Source organism: Saccostrea echinata, unplaced genomic scaffold (genome assembly GCF_033153115.1).
Source record: "Saccostrea echinata isolate AGI-Se365-2 ecotype Australia unplaced genomic scaffold, CSIRO_AGI_Sech_v1 ptg000001l, whole genome shotgun sequence".
In the NCBI taxonomy this organism is placed as follows: domain Eukaryota; kingdom Metazoa; phylum Mollusca; class Bivalvia; order Ostreida; family Ostreidae; genus Saccostrea; species Saccostrea echinata.
In genome coordinates this window covers 34,506,350-34,526,597 of record NW_026889750.1, presented here as the reverse complement: position 1 = coordinate 34,526,597, position 20,248 = coordinate 34,506,350, and the positions used below count along the sequence as shown (strand labels likewise).

At 32.4% G+C, this 20,248-nt stretch overlaps 2 protein-coding genes across 2 annotated transcripts; one reads left to right on the top strand and one right to left on the bottom strand.

Annotated features, from left to right (window-relative positions):
* Nucleotides 1-1,716: 1,716 nt before the first annotated feature.
* Nucleotides 1,717-4,328, bottom strand: LOC133178697 (receptor-binding cancer antigen expressed on SiSo cells-like). The gene is made up of 4 exons (XM_061313418.1): nucleotides 4,146-4,328; nucleotides 3,750-3,914; nucleotides 2,868-2,948; nucleotides 1,717-2,256 (listed from the first exon to the last, which is right to left on the bottom strand). The coding sequence occupies exons 1-4, from the start codon at nucleotides 4,320-4,322 to the stop codon at nucleotides 2,044-2,046; spliced, it is 636 nt and encodes a 211-aa protein (XP_061169402.1). The 5' UTR covers nucleotides 4,323-4,328; the 3' UTR covers nucleotides 1,717-2,043.
* An 898-nt stretch (nucleotides 4,329-5,226) lies between these two features.
* LOC133178686 (protein LKAAEAR1-like) lies at nucleotides 5,227-19,933 on the top strand. Its single transcript, XM_061313410.1, has 7 exons — nucleotides 5,227-5,343; nucleotides 14,014-14,133; nucleotides 14,243-14,325; nucleotides 16,666-16,737; nucleotides 17,404-17,461; nucleotides 18,455-18,577; nucleotides 18,787-19,933. Exons 1-7 carry the CDS (start codon nucleotides 5,338-5,340, stop codon nucleotides 18,847-18,849), a joined length of 525 nt encoding a protein of 174 aa, XP_061169394.1. The 5' UTR covers nucleotides 5,227-5,337; the 3' UTR covers nucleotides 18,850-19,933.
* Nucleotides 19,934-20,248: the final 315 nt, after the last annotated feature.

Here is a 20,248-nt window from a genome sequence, read left to right as displayed (position 1 = left end):
CATAAATGAACTTTATACCACCAGATTCTTGCAAAAAAAAAAATCCAAATGTCACAAACATAGCACACAGTAGATGAAAGAGATTCTTCAAAACATACAGTGTATTTATGGCATGCCCCATTTTTAAAGTCATAAACGATTTACATGTAATAACCCTTTTTTTCTGCCAAGAATATTCAGAAGTATATATAATAACAATTATTCAGTGAGTTATCTCCCTACTATTCAGGTTTAATTTTTGTCTTTGCAGTGTTTTCCTATTATTTCAAAGTAAAGGGTTAGAGATCAATTGTAACAGGCTGAGAGTAGATGTTTATGAACAAAATCTCTGTTGATCTTATGACAATTATTTTTTAAATTTTTGATTTCTAAGTGGCATTTTGATCAATTGAAGCGGTCAATTTGGCCAGTAGCTGGTTTTTAGGGAAAACACTGCTCTGTACTAGTAGTTTTATTTTAAACTGTATCTGGAAATAATCTAATAAACTAAAGCAATGGTATTTTTTTTAGAGCTAGAATTGCTGCAATAGATTTTAACCTGTTTTAAACGTTTTGTATGTTGAAAAGAGCAAATTAAAAATGTAAAAGACAAAAATATATACAAATATTTGTCAACTTCTTATTTTACATCCTCTTATGGTAAATATCCATTATAAACAGACTAGACTGCAAGACGTTTCTATACACAAAGAACACTTTAACCCAGTTTAAAAAAAAATTCATCTCTTTTAATTTAAATGATTGTAAGTTCTGATGAGCTGGAAAAAATCCACATATATATGTACACTTAATCCAACATCAATTCTCTGATTATGAACAGTATATCAAAAGGGTTTTCTCCATCAAAGAAACAAGATGAGAATACAAATTTATGTACAGATATGCTTCATGTACTTGTATTCACTATTATTGGAACTTGTATATACCTGTATGTAATCAGAAACAGTAGCAATCCCATCATCTCTGGCCTTTCCTTCAGAGGTCGGAAAAACAACCTCGAATGTATTCACATCACCGGATGTTAAAAATTTATACAAGATGGAGTCGCTTCCTATTTATTCAAGTATTGGGAAGACAGAGTTAAAAGTCACTCCTGTAGTATATTTTAGGTAATATCTTTACATTCAATAAAGTTAAGCTCCAAACTCTACAGATAAGAGGTCTCCCTACATTTATTTTAAAGTTTATGAAAAGGTGGATTGTCATGGACGCCTATGTAACACATTCGAGGTTGTTTTTCTGCTTGTTGGAAAGGCCCCAGAAGTTTTGATTGAAACAGTAGATGATGTCGACATTCCTTATAGTTATCTCCCATTGTCAGATTAACTCCTGTACTTGTCTGTAAATATTTTAAATCTACAAATGCTCTTGGATAATTTTGTACCATTCCTTGATTGGCCCAGTATGGGGCAACATGGAAAACATAATGAACATAGGTATACAGACAAGCCTTGTTCATCAAGACATGCTTCCAAGCAAATGGGATATTTATTATATAATTGTTTTATATAAATTGTTGCCCACAGGTTTGAAAGTTGAAGTATCCAGATTATTGGTGTCCAGATTAATCAGGCTTCACTCTACATATAGATTTCATTAGTAAGACATTGTCCCACAGAGTTGGTAATATTATAGAGGGAAAACAGCATTATTATTTATGCCATTTACCTCAGATTAATCTTGTAAAGGGAAATAACTCTTGTAAACATTTAAAAAAACATTTATCTTAGTATGAATATGAACAAAATCTGAATGATATTAAACTTATTTGTCAAATATAATTGTAGAAATAAATTTAAATTTTTGGAGACATTTGATTATTGAAGACTACTTTTTTTCCAGGTCAAGCCTTTCACTATTGGCAGATTAACAATAACCCAATAGATAATTTAACAATCACATCCTAAACAATGTTGCCATTGCATGGGTACATATTATAAACCTAAAATGCACCACTTACACACACCCCTCTCAATCTTAGTAAACATTGCACATGAGAATATTTGACACAATAATTTGAAGATGAATTCAATGTATATTGTATCATGATGTCAGTCTGACTGCTGTGAATGTACTGTCTTTTTTGTTGCGGGCCTGTTCTTTCTCCATTTTCCGTCGGGCATGCTCCTGTAGCCGTCGCTGCTGTTCAGACTTCCTGCTCTGTTTAATGGCTGCATCAGCCTGCCAAGATAAATCCTCCATAGACTCCTCTCCCCATGCATTCTCTGTGTCCTCCCAGGAACCAAGTTCTGAACCCTAAATTGAGAAAACAAGCTGGGTTTCAAATATTCATAAAACTACAAAATCCTCATGTTTTCATAAATGTAAATTACAGCTTTATTTCTATAAAGGGAACCTTGGTGAGAAATTTTAAAGCTGAAATTATATGCCTTTCCCAAGCATTACCAATATATGGTACATGTATTAACTGTTTTTACAGAGATTATACAATAACTTTTGTCTGTAAATATCATATTATGTTACACACAACAGAAAATTGATAAATGTAAAGCTTAGATAAAATATAATTATTTTTAATGTTTATGATTCAACCTTCTGATTTTTTTTCTTTAAATTTTTGGCAGTTAATATTTTTAAATTAGCTGAAAATATAGATAGAAAATTTGAATATTTTTTTTTTTTTTTTTGCAGTTAATATTTCTAAATTAGCTGATAATATAGAAAGAAAATTTGAATATTTTATAATTTTTTGATTTTGTCAATTTTGATACAATATAAATATTCCATAACAGCAAGAGTTAAATAGTGTTAAATAAAATAGAATTCTGAAAGAGCCTAAATTATTAAGTCCAGTGGATGATCTTGAAACAAAAGTTTGATATTTTATGCAGCTACATGTATTTCACCTGATTTATGGGAGCATCTCCAGCAAAAGCAAATTTATTGGTACTGGACTGGGATGTTGTTGAGTCTCTTCCAATATAAACCTGAATAAAAGATCAAATTTGTCATTATTTTTACCCCTCAAATACAAAATAACTCACAATTATAGCGAGCGCAGCGAGCGGCACAAAGCGCCGCTCGTCACTGCGAGCTCTTAAAGCAACGCCTGGGCGAAGAGAAAATTCGGACTTTACACATTGATCTAAATGATTTTTTTTCCGCAGTTACCTGTGGTCCCATAATGCTTAGCGAATTGCATCTCGCCGCAAACAACATTCTCGCGGTAGCAACAAAAATTCGACAAAAAATAAAATCACCTTGATATAATGGATATAAAGCAGATAAATAGTAGATCAAACGTTCTTGATTAAAATTAGCACTGTTCAGACTTCGTTTTGGTAATGCAACATACATACGACGTCATATGACGTCAGAGTCCAGATGTAAAGCAAATGTCACGTGCTGTTTGACGAGCCTGATCTAAATTAAAACTGAAAGGTATCTGCGCTCGCCCTAACGGTTGCACCGTCAACATATTAGAGGCCTGAAGATAAAATTCTCAAACTTATCAAGTACAGCTGTACTGTGGAATCATTAAAATTTGTGGGGGCCAATTTTCATGGATTGCTTTAATTTAACAGGTTCGTAGGGACTTAATTTTGTGTATTCTCCTATATTTACGAAAGAAAATATGACTTTGAAACCCTAATTAATAATTCATGGAGAATGTCAATTTGAGGACGAGAGGTACCCACAAATTCCACGAAAATTGAGCCACCATGAAATCTAATGATTCCACAGTATAATGGGAGTACATGCATAGAAAATAATGGATCAATTAAGACCTTTTTCTGCTTTTTTATATTTGGTGTCATATCTGAGAAATAATCAATCTCCTCCTCTTCTTCGTCTCCTTGGGAGCCCCTCATCAGCCTGGGATTACCCAGTTGTCCATTGGTTGTCTGTTTCTTTGACTCTGTGTTCCAATCATCCCATGACTGAAACTCCTCCTGCAAGAAAATGACAATGACAACTTGTAGTATACTGCAGTTTTTTTTTCTCCCTTCAGTTCTTAGTTATAATAACATTGAAAACATTTCCCAATTTATAAACAATGAATAGGAAAGTTTAAAGAAATTATTGCAAAATGAATCATTTAGTAAGTTTGATTTTAAAATTATGCTACCAGTGTAGTTATGATAACTGCATTATTTGATAACATTAAAATTGAAACAACTTACTTCAGTATTTGTAGGCATTTGGTTGAAATCTTGTGGGATTGAGTAATGATTTGACAAAGGTAAAATAGTGTCAGATGTCCGTCTCTTTCTTCCACATATCAGTCGTTTTATTGGGGAGAGTATTAAAAGAAGAATACTAAAAATCTTCTTTAAAACATTCCAGATAACTTTCAGCATACTGATATCCTGTAAGCAAATATTAATTAAAACTGTTACTTGTTGCTTACATGTAAAGTTTGTTATTGTAAGCTTCATTCATCAAGATTACTTCATATATTTCTGTTAATTTGATTAGAACACTTTAAAGGCTACTCTTTTAGACCAATGTTATACCTGCTGATTGTAAAACTAAAGTAAGTATATTCTCATCAATGATGGGTTTCCCAAAGATTTGAAAAATCAAGCAAGAAATTAAATTACTGCACTGGTGTATTGATGCAAAGATTTGATAAGGGATTCTAAGCACCATGTTTTTTAAGTAACTAGTTGAGTATCAAAGCATTCCTGAGACACTGATAAAGATGAATGCTTATGGTATGAAGTTACTATAATTACTTTGATTATATCACAATATCATATGGTCTGTGTGCTTTGCCCTCCCAAATCTCATGATCTAATTCATCCAATATAATGTCTATATTAAAAGCATAGTAAGAAGAAGTTCCTCTACTCTAGCGTTAACTGTATAACATTACGATGCATACATAACCACCAGGATCAGGATGTGGGGATGTCCCATGCTGTCAATTTAAGTTATTGAGATTAGGCATATGACTACAATTTTCCATTATAGAAGGTTTCGGTATATGACTGTGCAGATTATTGAGTAATAGCTAGACATGTATGCACCATGAAAATAATGAAGAATGCTATCATAACATCAATAAAAACTACATAACAAATGAAAATGAAAACCTGGAGAAATCCGGACACCTGTTATAAAAATTGGTCAACGTCAGTTTTGTTCACACCAAGATTCTTTTCACATTCATTATTATTAAACGTTTTAGAGATAGAGATTTTTAATTTTAGAGTTATCCGTTAGGTGTCGCTAAAGTTGCTAGACAACTGTATACAATATGGCGGCAAACAGAATGAAAACGAGATAAATTATAGACAAAAAGTAACTTTATAAACCGTATTAGCTTTAGGGGAAGCGCTTCCAAGGATCAGAAGAAAAAGACATACAAGCATGCCGGTTAGTAATCTTCTATTTTTAAAATTTTATCGGAGGCAAACTGCATAAAACTAAACTGTCTCGGGAGATTCAGAATGATAAATATATTGATTTATCCTTATTGAACTGTATTAAACTGAATTTAAGGGCTAATTTTATCAAAACAAAATCATTTTGGGAAGGGCATATAAAGTATTTTCAGACTGATTTGCTTGTGTGTGGCTGTTTGGACAATGGCAGTTTAACAGGTCCAATATAAAGACTATTTCTACCTACGTAGCTATTAGCTACGTAGATATATAAACCTACCCAAAGTAGCTATTTTTACCTACTTTTTGCATTACTTGCATTTTGTGGCCAAACTTCTGAACGGAGCAACATGGTGAGTACCAAATTTCTTAATACAGTCAAATTAACTGATGATGAATACAACAAAATTTTGGACAAAAAATGATTATGTCGTAAATTAACAATTTTTCATTGATTACTATGCAAAATTGTTAATTTATGAAGTAATCATTTTTTGGTCGTAATTTGTTGTATTCATCATTAGTGTGACTGTAGCAAGAAATTTGGTACTCACCATGTTGTGCCTTTCGGCTGTTTGGCCACAAAATGCAAGTAATGCATAAAGTAGGTAAAAATAGCTACTTTGGGTAGGTTTAAATACCTACGTAGCTATTAATAGCTACATAGGTAGAAATAGTCTTTGGACTGAACCTGTTTAATATATAGATGACTTTCAAATTTACAAAAGTTATTTCCCTTTGCGGGGTCAATCTGGGGTCAACCGGCGTAAGACACTGTTTTCCCTCTATACCTTTACCAACTTCATGGGACAATGTCTTACAAATGAAATCTGTATGAATATGTTTGTTATGTTTTTTATGATGCCCCATACTATGGCAATACAGGCACGGATCAAAATTGTTCTATAGCGTTTAAAAGTTGAAAATATTTACAGGTAAGTTACAAAGGTTATAGTGAGAAAAAAGGAGCGTTACGTTGACAACGGAAGATAACTCTTATAAATGTGAAATTCGTGTATTAATTAAATTATAGATACATCCATTAGAAACCTGGTTTATAATTGATATCTAGCCTAATTTAATTCAGTTCAAGTTTAAACAGATTGGGACCAATCGATCGAATGGGAACTAATAATCTATTTGGAATATAATTTCCTAAATGGAAATATAAATTTAGAGTGCTAAAAATGAAAAATAAAAAAAAAAAATATATGTTAGGCAAAATTTGTTGTTTTTAGGTCTTCTTAACCCTTTAACTACCAGAGATTTTGCATTTTTTCTGCAAAACTGCCTACAAATTTCAAATTGAAATTTTAACAATTTCTAGTCACTTTTACATAAAGCAACCTATAAAATTTTCTGAAAGGTAAAATCTTAAAGTATTTAATTATGCAGAGTAAAATGACGTCGTGGTTGCCATGGCAACGAATGAGACCCATAATTGCCCAAATATATGTTTTCTACCCCTTTACATCACAGAAATACAAACAAATTTACAAATAATGTTTCCATAACAGAGGATTTAGTGATACAATTAAAACAAAGCATACAAACAATTAGTTTTTAGTTATACTGGTCAATTTATTTGGTAGAAAGAGTTTATACAATTACACAATGTCCGTTTTTAGACTTTGGCTTTACAGCTGTCTTATTGTCGTAATTATAAGCAATTTACAAATCGCTTTCCCTCCTACAGTTCTTACCTGACTTCAATAAAATTTGGTACACTTTTAGAGTTTACTAAGATACACAATTCTTTATTTTAGTTTTTTTATTTCAATGAACAGTGTTGCCATGGTTACAAAATAGCAATTTTGAGAACGGGACTTTCTTACAAAACACGGGTATACTATATTCGGCAATTTTCAAATCACTTTCCCTCCTACAGTTTTTGCCTGACTTCAATAAAATTTGGTACACATGTTAAGCACACTAAGATACAAAATTCAGTATTTTTATTTCAATGAACCTTGTTGCCATGGTTACAAAAATAGCAATTTTGAGAAGGGAACTTTCTAACAAAACATGGGTATACTATATTCAACGCCATGGTACACATTAAAATTACAAATATCAACGTTACAAAAATTGACATATATTAAACGTTGGTCGAAGGGAGAGGGGGAGAGATATTGCTGAACATTGTCTCTAATTCGTTTATCAAAATGTTGATTTGATGTCTGCGAAATCATGCGAGTTAATATCTCGCCTTAAATACTCAATTTTTTTTTCTTTTTGGAAAACCCGTGTGTTCTAGAAGAAATAATATTAATGCCAGTCGTTTTTGACCATAAATGGTCCCCCATTTACTTTCAGTAGAGTTTTATCACTGAATAAAATTACTTTCCTAGTTCCAGAGACCTGCATCTGAGAATTCACAACACCCTAATACGTGCTCAAACATAAAATATCACTAGTTCATCAGTTAGTTTTAAAGAAGGCCATGGGGAGAATATGGCAAAGAACTACGCACACTAACTCTCGATTCCAGCCTATATTTTACACCCCATTATTCAATAAAAATGACAATTTTGCCATTATCTTTTTTTTTATATTGCAAACAAGAGTTCACTAGTGATTAAATTATATTACTGTCATATTGTAATTTTTGAATTTACCGGATGGAAGTAAATATAAAATTACAATATTACAACTTATCATTTTGTAATTTTCAGCTCACCTGAGCCGAAGGCTCAAGTGAGCTTTTCTGATCAAAAAGTGTCCAGCGTCCGTTTGTAGTCCGTAAACTTTTCACATTTTCGACTTCTTCTCAAGAACCACTTGGCCATTTTCAGCCAAACTTGCCACAAAGCATCCTTGGTTTAATATATAAGTTTGTTCACAGGAAGCGCCATGCCCTCTTTCAATGGGAGATAATCAAGAATTCGGTAAAATTTGGTGGCTTCTTTTAAATATCTTCTTCTCAAGAACAACTGGGCAAGAAAAGATGAAACTTATTTGAAAGCTTCATGACATACTTCATGATATGAACCCTGGGGGTAGGGCGGGGCTGCAAGAGGGGGTCGAAGTTTTACATAGGAATAAATAGGAAATGTATTTAAAAATCTTCTTCTGTAGAACAGCAAAGCCATGATTAGTCATATTATAATAGAAGTATCCTCAGGTAGTGTAGATTCAAGTTTGTTCTAATCATGACCCCTGGGAGTAGGACAGGGCCACAACAGGGGGTCAAAGTTCACCATAGGAATATATTGGAAATATCTTTAAAAATCTTCTTCTCAAGAACAGCTAAGCCATTATTAGTCATATTAATAAAGAAGTATCCTCAAGTAGTGTAGATTCAAGTTTGTTCAAATCAAGACCCCCACGGATAGGACAGGGCCACAACAGTGGGTCAGAGTTTTTCATAGGAATATATAGATGTAATGGTTAAGGGGCATTCGAGTAAAATGCATTGAAGACCTGAAATAATGGAATAATAGCAACCCTTGGAATGGACTAGCCAAACCAAAGGGTATATAAGCCAAAGCTTTGGGAAAGTCAGGCATTCAGAAGCTAACAGAAGTTGGATGCTGAATCAGCAATAGAGAAGTTAAGGTATTCCATCCCTAATATCAACAGATTCATTAAAATTGAATACACGACAGATATGTAGGTGTTTAATACTCAGTATATTTAGACATAATTCCCATTTATTACTATTAGCATGTAAGGATGGGATGTGTCGTAATTTATGACCTTGAATTTTGGCACGGGTTATCTACATCTGTTTTTATTTGAAAAATTCAGTTATAAAAACTTATCTGGTAAAAAAAAAATCGTTTTCAATTGTCATTTTATTTCTAATGTTTTATGCATGTTTCCACCACAGTATTTATTAATATTCTTTTTATTTGAATATTTATTTTTAAAAGAAAAATCGCTTGTCCCCTTAGACAACAATGCAATCTTTGTTAATTAATTACTGCTTAGTTATTTAATAATTGCATTTTTGAAACTTTCTCTTGATAAATTCTTTTCTACTATAAAATGCTTTTACGTAGGAAATATCTTTAAAATCTTCTTCTCAAGAACCACTAAGCCATTATTAGTCATATTTATATAGAAGCAACCTTAGGTATTGTAGAATCAAGTATGTTCAAATCATGGGGGTACAACAGAGGGTAAATTAAGTTTTGCATAAGAAAAATCTTCTTGAATCATCTTGAAAAAATCTGCTCAAGAACATCAAAGCCATGATTAGTCATATGATTATAGAAGCATCCTTTGGTAGTGGAGATTCAAATTTGTTCAAATTTAGAGTGGGTAGTGTGGGGCCACAATGAGAGATCAGAGTTTTACATAGGAAAACATAGGATTGATTGATTGTATGTTGTTTTACGTTCCATACAAGGATTTTTCACTCATATAGAGACTTCACCTTATACCAGTGAAGGGCTTCAAATTTAGACCTTTATTCGGCACTCAGGGCCATTGAGCATTGGGGGATCTTTGCTTACGCCTGCCATGACATGGGCCTCGGTCATTAAAGTCTCATCTGAAGGGCCCGCAACTTTTACTTCAAAGTGCTGAGCGCTTTGCGGGGGAACAGTTACTACCTATTTTTCATCGAATTAGGTCAGTCGCGGCCGGGGCTCGAACCCCTTACCTTCCGATCACGGAGCGAGCGCTCTACAGAATCAGCTACCATGACGGTGGAAATCTTTAAAATTCTTCTGTTTAAGAACAGCAAAGCCATGATTAGTGATATTGATATGGAAGAATCCTGAGGTAGTTTAAATTAAAGTTTGCCCCCCTCCCCCTTCAATACTGAACTGATTACTGCTTCTTCCTAGCCAATGAGCTCAGGTGAGCGATGTGGCCCAGCCTCTTGTTGTATTTACTACCACCCGGTAAATTAAAGAATTGCAGTATAACATTATTAATACCAGTGTCAAATTGTCCATTGCTCTTAATCAACTTCTTTTATAAGGGGTATAGAAGATGTATATCCATTGAAATCAGGCTTTAAAACACCAAGAGATTTTAAAATAGTACTCATAGACATGGATAAATGATCCTTCATTTTTTCCATATGTTTAACTCATGTAATTATCTGTAAACATACCCCCCACCCCCAGGAACAACAAGAGTTTTGGTATGAATTTGCTAAATAATAATTCAAAATTGCTGTAAAAAGGAGAGGGGGATGTTTTAAAATTATTTTCCGTTGATTTCTATACACAAGTTTTTCAAAATTACAGAGCTTAGGCATAGTTTTCGAATACTTCTTATTGTACTTTCCTTAACATTTCTCCACAACTTTTAAAAAATAGTAAAATGGCGGTTTTTATATTCAATAGCACATTTTGCTATTTTCGAGCGATGTTCTGGCAAATATTTTACATACTTGCTCCGTTTTATTTTTGTTGTAGCAGTAGATTGAACTTTTCAGTTTCTTCAATACACATCCCGACTAATCTGTAAAGGATTAGGCAATGAGGGAGAATTTGTTAGTTTATCCCAAGTTCTCCATTTTTATCCAGTTTGATATAGGCTTGTTCTTATAACTCTGTGAAGACTGAAAAATGAATTTAACACGAACAAAGAAACCTGAGTTTCCTGTGTGTTTATTCAGAAATTATTTCTATAAATTTAGCAATCTGATTAAAATCAGCTGTTTTTTGGCTATGTTTACGACGTACGGCGTAGTACTTTTGATATACTTTTCCATTGTGACAGTTTTTTTTTTCATCTTTTAATCATTAAAAAAGGGTAACTGCGTTATCTATCCTGTCGCTTTAATAAAAATGCACTTTTCCTTTCATAGGACACCAAGTACTAAAAAAAAAAAAGATTTATTTTTTTTTTTCATTTTTCAATAATAAATCTGAAGATTAGGAAAATGGCAATGATTGTATTTAATTATTTGATTAATCATTCCCACTACATGTAGGACTGACACAAAATTCGACAGGGATTTCTGATACAGTGGGTGCACGCAATCGGGGCGTTGGGTGAAAGACTATTACTACATGTATATGTCTCCCAAAGCTATGGAAAATTCCTTTTAGGCCATCATTAAAAATATCTTTGTTTCCCCTAACCAGACCCTAAAATTTCAAGTTGGGTAGGTAGGTAGGTAAATTATTTTTTTTTCTGACAGCAGTTATGGAAATACATTCTGAAAAATTAAATGATATCTTTATAAATAAAAAAGAACAAAAGAAACCAATTTTTTAACCGAATATCATACAAATGAAATTTAAAAGCAGCATGTATGGTAAATTAATTAACAAATATTATTCATTTTAACTTGTGAAATATCTCAGGTCAGTGTAAATTTATTGAAATAGAATTTTTACAAAAAGACAAGATTCGCAAATACTCAACCATCTGCCATCCGAGTATATTTTTTTCAAACCTACTATCATCTTCGAGTGCTTACACAGACAAAATGTCAAGGGCCTGGCGAAGTAATTGTAGTGTTTCGTTTTGGAGTCAAGACGTAAATCAGAAGATTTTTTATAAGTCACAGGTCCCGACGAGGGACATGGAGACTGGTCAGTGGAATGAGACCGTAAAAAACGTAGTTCCATGCAGTGTTGCAGTATGCATGTAGATGTTGGCACGAAAAAGATCCCTTATTGATGCTTTATGATCAATGGTCACAAGTGCCGAGAAAAAGTCTAAATAAGGAGCCCTCCGCCAGGCAGGTGTTTAAATGTTGTTGACCCAACAATTTTTAAAGGTATTTTTAAGCAAAGAAACAGCCTATTTTCAAGGGCCTAACTAAAGTAAAATACACTGGACGTCTCAAGAAGCCGTACCATAAGCCAACTTTAAAGATTTCAACATTATTTGAAAAGAGTATACCTGTATAAACAATATTTAATTCAACTAAACCATATCTAAAATGATTAAAGTTTCATATATCTAATGTTATAGTCAAGACGTTTACCCCATAAATAAAAGAAATGAAGGAACGACATCTGAATTATATTTATCAAGATAAAATAATTATACAAAGACATATTTACAACTCCTATGAACCTATATAGTAAAAATAGAATCATACATAAAGTGATAATTAGATCGAAACGAATGAAATGCAGTGAAATTTATTGATATGCATCAGTGCAAACACAAAGTGGGCCCCTCATTTGCTCATGAGACAGGCTTTTCCAAGCTTACTACGTACGTTAATTTTAAAAGACACATTTGCAAATACCATCTTAACACTTCTTAGTCATGGTATATTTAATTCACAAAATGTTTCAAGAGTGTAAGATTCTACGGTTCTAATAAGTTAAAGATATATATTAAGATTTATACATCGCCGTTGTTTTATAACACGAACTAACCCTCTGTGGCCACATGTTGAGGGCGCCAAATGAGAGTAAAACAAAAGCCACCGTTCTGATAAAAACGCATTTTGATGAAATTGAATTTAATAAAGTTTATAAACAATAAAAAAAAATTTGAAAAATTTTATTAAAAAAAAACTTTTCAGTCGGCACGATTTAAGTGGGTCGGTCGCGTTAGGGGAAACAAAGGTATTTTTTATTTTGGCCTTATTACATGTTGTTCATGGCTCAAAACGTGTCGTACATTAACTCTTCTTTACAAATAATTTATTTTTTTTTTTAAAATAAATCTATTCCATATATCAAGAGCCAGTTTGTTTTACAATGCGCTCATGAACGATTTCATTGTGCATGTAAAACGTCAAATGACGTCATAGTGCATTTTGTGTATTTTACTTGTAAAAGTTCCAATATTCAACAACAAATATCTCTTTAACGGATGCATGTACCTTATAATGTCCGGAATAAAAAATGTAGGGCATATTCCCAGCTTTCAGGTTATGGCATTCATTTTTTATTTTATTGTGTTTGTAATTTAGATAAAGCCAACAGAAGATAGCACAAAATCAGTCATTTATGCGTAGTTTTATCAACTTCCTGCAATGATATGCAATATTCAATTCAAGTTTATGATAATTTCTCAACATCGCACAGAAAATTTTTGAGTAGAAAAAATGTTTAGTTTCTTCTCTAGTTTCAGAAAATATCATTTGTTTTGTTGTAACCCGAATATTTAGAAAATGGTAACAGTTAAATATCTGTGATGCTGAAAATGCGTCCAAATGCGTCTCTGGGGGTTAAAGGGTTAAGCAGATTTACAATATTTTATACACTATACAATTGGGGTGGAATTCTTAAAAGTTGAATAAAAATATTGCTTGACCAATAAGCAGATTCTTGTTTGAATGTCCTCTGTTTGTATACATTAGTCTATAGAACTAATACTGTAATAAATACAAGTTTACCCAGAACAGTACTTATGACAGTGTCCATTCCCTAAATACTTCATTGTTATACTCAACTGTTCATTATTCTGTCATACAATATTAAGCATAATTATATGTAAAGGTGTGTTCTTTCAAACTTTGAGCAGCCTCTTTCATAAAACAAAATGGTTTGAAGTCATTATGCATTTTTGAACCCATTTATTGCTTTAGAATATATAAATAAGAGATACCTATATTAAGTATATAATAACATATTTATATAAAGTTTGGAGAAATCCATTTTACCAGCATGTTATCTCAATGGGAAAAATTTAATCACAACTAAAAAAAATTTCAAGAAAATATCTTATACAAGATATCTATGAAAGTTCCAAAATGATAATCTTGACAATCTTTTAATGTTCTTAGAGCTTGCCTCCATTGGATGATGATGGTCAGGGAGGAAAGTTTAAACCAAAGAACAGGAAGAAACTGGATCAGCATGACTTGAAAAAAATGGCTCCACAACAAAGGAGCAGATATTTAGCAGTAATATTTAATACTTGTATACATCTCTTTGTATTTTTTAACTATTGTAATTTAAGTTGAATTTAAGTTTACCATCTATATTTACAACAAAATATGTTATCAATGCCAGTATGAAGATCCTCCAAAAGAAGTGTCAGAAGCCATGGGAGCTACAAAGAAAAGGCTGTTGGAGAAAAGACGAATGATCATGAGGTAAACAGGTTTATCATTATTTTCAAGCTTTTTTGTATTATCAGAGCTTCGCAAATTCAAAGGTGATTATCCATAAGCAATTATAGTCAGGAATTTTAATGCCCCGCCATGAATATGGATGGGACATGGTGTTTGTCATGTCTGTCTTTTGTTCTTACATCTTTCTGTTCTTCCATCACACTTTGCATTTAGCTATGTTTCGAAGAAACCATTCAAGATATTTTAATCAAACTTCATATGCTGATACATCTTGATGAGAGGTATTCAAATGCATCAAAATTTTTTTACCTTGACCCTTCCTTTGAGCTTGACCTCACTTTTCTTAAATTTGTGTTTAGCTCAATTTCAAAGAAACTGTTCAAGATATTTTTATCACTATGTTGATACATAATAATGAGAACTATTCAACTTCATCAACATTTTTGACCTCGACCTTTCCTTTGACCTTGATATCACTCTTTGTATTGTTGTGTTAAGCTAAGTTTTAAGGAAACTATACATGATATTATTATCAAACTCCATATGCTGATGCATATTGTTGAGAGCTATTCAACTGCATTAACATACAATGTATTTTGACTTTGACCTTTCCTATTACCTTAGCTTCGCTTTCTCAAATGATTGATTATCTCAATTTCAAAGAAACTTAGGATATTTTAATCAAACCTTATATGGTTTTACATATTGATCAGAGCTGTTCAACTGCTTCAACATTTTTTACCTTGGCCTTTCCTTTGACCTTGATCTCGCTGATCTTAAAATAGTATTAAGCTCAGTTTCAAAGAAACTATTTAAGATATTTTTATCAAACCCAGTATTCTGATACATATAGGTGACAGGGCTCTCACACTGCTTTTTGGGAATGGGGCCGCGGGCCATAAAAATTGGGAAAATGGCGACATTTTGGGAAATTTTTGGATAAGCATTATACTTTAAAATCATGATATACTGGGTTTCTGGTCTTTGTTATCAACTTAATTTTTGTTTTGCAATACAGAGGAATATGAATAGCAAGTCTACTTATCATATATCTAATTATATTTTCTTTAATTTTTGGGAGAAATGACTATTGGGAAAATTAACACATTCAGATGGGAATGAGGCCCTTGAATGGCCTTAATTATAGATAATCAAGAGCCCTGGGTGAGAGCTATTCAACTGCATCAACATTTTTGACCTTGACCTTTCCTTTGACATTGACTTCAAATTTATGTGTGGCCTAATTTCAAAGAAGTATTCAGAAATTTTTTTCAAACTTTATATACTTATACATATTGATGAGAGCTTTTCAATAGTTTTCAAGAGAGTACCTCTTCCAAAATTGTGAATTTCATGGCCCCAGGGTCAGGGGTCCTGGTGTTAGGGTGGGGCTCTTTTGATTATATAGTGAAAATGCATTATTTCTTTGAAAATCTTCCTCTCTGCTCTTGGGTATTAAATAAACTAAGTACAGTTGAATTTCAGTATCTCGAACACTGATATCTCGAATACCATGGATATGTAGAAGTGATTTGGAAGTCCCAACCCCTTATTCCTTAAGTATTTTATCCTCGGATATCTCAAAGTTTTTTTCTCTTTCCCATTGAGTTCGAGATAACGAGGTTTGACTGTACATAGTTATGATGAGCAAGAGTACCTCTTCAGAAATTGAGAATTTCATGGCCCCTGGATTAGGGGTTCTGGTGTTAGGGCGGGGCTGTATTGATTATATAGTGAAAATGCATTAATTCTTTGAAAATCTCTGCTCCTGGGTATTATTTAAACAAAGGAAGTGCATGGTTATGATTAGCAAGAATGCCTTTTCCAAAATTGTGAAATTCATCCCCAGAGTCAGGAGTTCTGGTGAAGGGGGGGGGGGGTTCTATTGATAATATAATGAAAATGCATAATTACTTTCAAAATATTTTATAAAGCAAAGAAACAAGTGTATAGTTATGATGAGCAGGGGTGCTTTTACAAAATTTTTAAAACTTGTAGTCCCAGGGGGGGGGGGGGGGGTTCTATTTTTAAAACTTGTAGTCCCAGGGGGGGGGGTTCTATTGATAATATAATGAAAATGCATAATTACTTTCAAAATATTTTATAAAGCAAAGAAACAAGTGTATAGTTATGATGAGCAGGGGTGCTTTTACAAAATTTTTAAAACTTGTAGTCCCAGGGGTTCTGGTGTTTCTCCGAGGGATGGCCTAATCACACAATGTTTCTTGCTTTGGGCAATAAAGCTTCATTAATCAGTTTATGGATCCTCTAAATTGTTGTACTCAGGTAACCATTAAGGCCCTTGGGCCACTTGTATTAATTATTTCTAGATAATCAATTAAATAAGTATGTTATTGTTAGGGCCAATCAAGATTTGCCAGAAGAAGAATATGATGAAAGAGATAAGCATGCAAAGCTCATAGGACAACTGAAGTAAGTCATATATTTACAGAGATTAAACTACAAATACTAATTTATAATAGTGTAATTATTTGGACATACTATGCCAAAATAGTAGTCAGAGTTTGACACACAGTGCACAAGTTGGAGGCAACTGCACTATGTGTCAAACGCTGACTACTATTTTGACATAGTCCATCCAAATAATGACACTATTTTAATTCTTTTGCTGACTGTTGTATGTATATGACAGTTTAATTAAATTCTCATACATTTCTTAATGTAAGGGTGTTTGTGGCATAATCAGTAGCACTTTGGACTGATGTACTTGAGATCATGAGTTTGATTCCTAGCGTGGGTGCAACACATTTTCTCTAGAAAAATCCGTCATGCACTATTTCGTCATAGTATGCCTATGCTATATAAATCCTTTGTTCACTATGCAAAAAATAGTTGGGTATTGATTATATAATGACAAACTGACAGGAAGCATAACAACATGAATAATGTAGCATGAAACAAATGAGACTCATTGAGTCATCTGTTTTATGAGAAAATGAACTTTAAAAAAATGTACCATTAAGCTGACTTCTGTGCTTGCAGCAGTTAGTAACTTTGAAATATGCTTGGTAATAGCTCAAGTAGTACATGTACCATTAATCCATAAAATCATTTCAAAATAATTTCCTGCATTTTCAGAGCTGCAGAGGCAAGAAATAGGTTAAGGATCATGAGATTAAGATATCAAGCAAATCGGGTAGGTATAACTTTAACCAGTTTTTCTATGACACCTGCAAATAAAATCAATGAAATGACCTCCATGTCAAAAAGTTATAATGGTCATACATTGAAGTGTCTTTTCTATATATGTATTGGTATATCCTGCAATACAATAGCATTATACAATATATGCACTCATTTATACCAAAATCATAAAACTACTAAATTTTGCTGATATGCGAATTGTACTAATGTTATAAATTTCTAAAAAGCAGAGTTTTCCTTTTTTTAACATCAAAAAAAATAAAATGGGAGTTATGCCCAATGGAAAGAATAAACACCATCTTATTTATTATAAATAAAAAATCATATTCAGCACCACTACCATCAGGGTAAAACTGAAGATAAGGACCCCAAACTTCCTTAAGTCTTGTTATAATACTACATCTACTATCAACTACTAAATTAAAAATCACAGGAGAAAGAAAAATAGAAAGAGGAATGAGACCAACTCGAAGCATATTGTCCTAAGCATTCAACATCATGTTTGTATTTATACTTCTAAAACTTGAAGCCAGAAGAGGTGCAATTTCAATAAATATTGTTTTTTTAAAGACAAAAATACACAAAACCTCTATGCATGGATTTGTCATTTCCATATACAGTAAAACTCATTTAATATAAACAGAAATATAGTGAAATTACAGATAAAGTGAAGTTTTAAGATATCAAAATACAAAAAATTGAAATAAAATTATTTTCTGTACATGCTTATATTTGACATATAATTCATCAATATACTTTTTTGTTCTCAAGCTAAGTTTTGTATTTAATACTTCGCTGAACTTACATGTATACAGATATAACAAATTACAGATACAGCGGTCCCCAGGACTTTGCTATAACCGAGTTTAACTGTAACCCTTTGAAAAAAGTAACTGTTTGTTACAGGAGAGTCTAATATGTGAAATTTTATTGACTAAATAATTTATGTACTAGCTGTTATTATGTTTGATGTCAATTAATTCAGGCACAAGAAATAAGCCACTTGATTGCCTGTCAACCTACCGCTTTAAAGGCAGTGCGACTCCAAGCTTTAGTACCAGCGTACCCAGAGAGGGAGGAAAGGAAAGATCGTCTGGATAAACTTGAGGTAAAATTGAAAGGAATTTAAGTTCTCAAATAATTTTAATATGCTGATATAATATTTCAGTTGATGTGTTAATGCTGAATAAAAAGGACAACCTGATGTAATTATTAAAGTAAATGTTATATTTTATGTGGATTTAAAATACTCCCGAGATTACAAATTGATGAAAAAATTGATATGAATATACATATGCATTTATTTCAATTTGACAGCGGGTAAGGGTGGAACGACTACTGGAAGATACTCAAGGTCTTCTTACCAACAGAATTCACTGATCCATCACATCGACATGTCTGCTTAACACAGTCATCCTACTGTAACAGTCAGCCATCTTACTGTAATAGACTCAACACAGTTTTTATTAATCTTATGTAAGACCATGATTTCTAGTCAGGATTTTTTTTAAATGAAATCATTTGAATATTTAGATATTCATTGATGAACACTGTCAAACCAAAGGCCTCTTGCCTACAATTTATTTCTGTTATTGCTTCTGCTGTATATCTATGTATTAAAAAATACTTTTAGACTTTTTAAAAATTTTTATTTGTTAAGATTTGATAAAGCAGGTTGAATAGAACTTTCATTTCTAAAACTTCCATGACTTTGTATTACATGTATTTTGTAAAATTAATGTGAAAATGTACTTGTGCAGTGTGCTCTAAGAGCTTTTTTTAATGAATTTATCATATTCATGAATATGTTTTGAAAAAAAAATAATGGTGGGCATGCGGAATTTCTGATCATGTAGCAATTATATTGTCCATGTTGTCAAAGGCATTCCAAAAGGTTGCAATATTTTATCTATATTTATAGGGCTTGTGCAACTGCAGGCCAGATGTGCAGATAGATAAAGCTTGTATATATAAATAGAAACTAGGACATATATGTAAACCATGGTTATAAATATATACGAGTGAAAAAGATATATCAAATGTACTACATGTACATGCATTTAGCTTTTCATTGGCATGTACACATTATAATTTTCAAAGATACTGGTACATTGAACATGTATTTCACAGATTAATTATAATGTATATAATTATACATAAGATACACATGTACCTGATCTTTTTGCCCCACATCATCATAAAAATAATCTAGTGCTAAATTCGTGTTTGCAATCATGTTTAAATGCTGTATATGACAGCAGTATTGATTGTGATGATTTATTATGTGTCTTGATAATATCTGTGATTACATTTTGTCTCATGAATGCCTTGGTCGTTGTAGGTATATCAACATTTGTCTAGAATTTTTTTTTTTATTGTTTCACTTTTCGAATTGTTTGATATAATGAATGTATTCTGCGAGTGTTTTGTGCTTGTAATTGTTTCAGAATATGTATTAAATAAATATTTTTCACTTGTAAAAGTTCTGTGCAGTGTCTGGAATTACAAATGATTTTCTCAAAAAATGCTAACACTGATAATTCATTTGCTTGCTATAGCGAGTCTATGCAGATTTCAGTGCTATTGACACAGCTATGTAAATGCACAGCTGCAGAGAGACAAGGATAGAGTTATTAACAGGTATTACAATCAGACCTCCATAAAAAGCAATCTTGTTACATTTGTGACATTTGAGGTCTTCCGGCAGTTGTACTAACCAGTACAATGCTGACTACATTTGGTCATCTTTTGTTAAAACATCCGACAATATGTTTTCTGA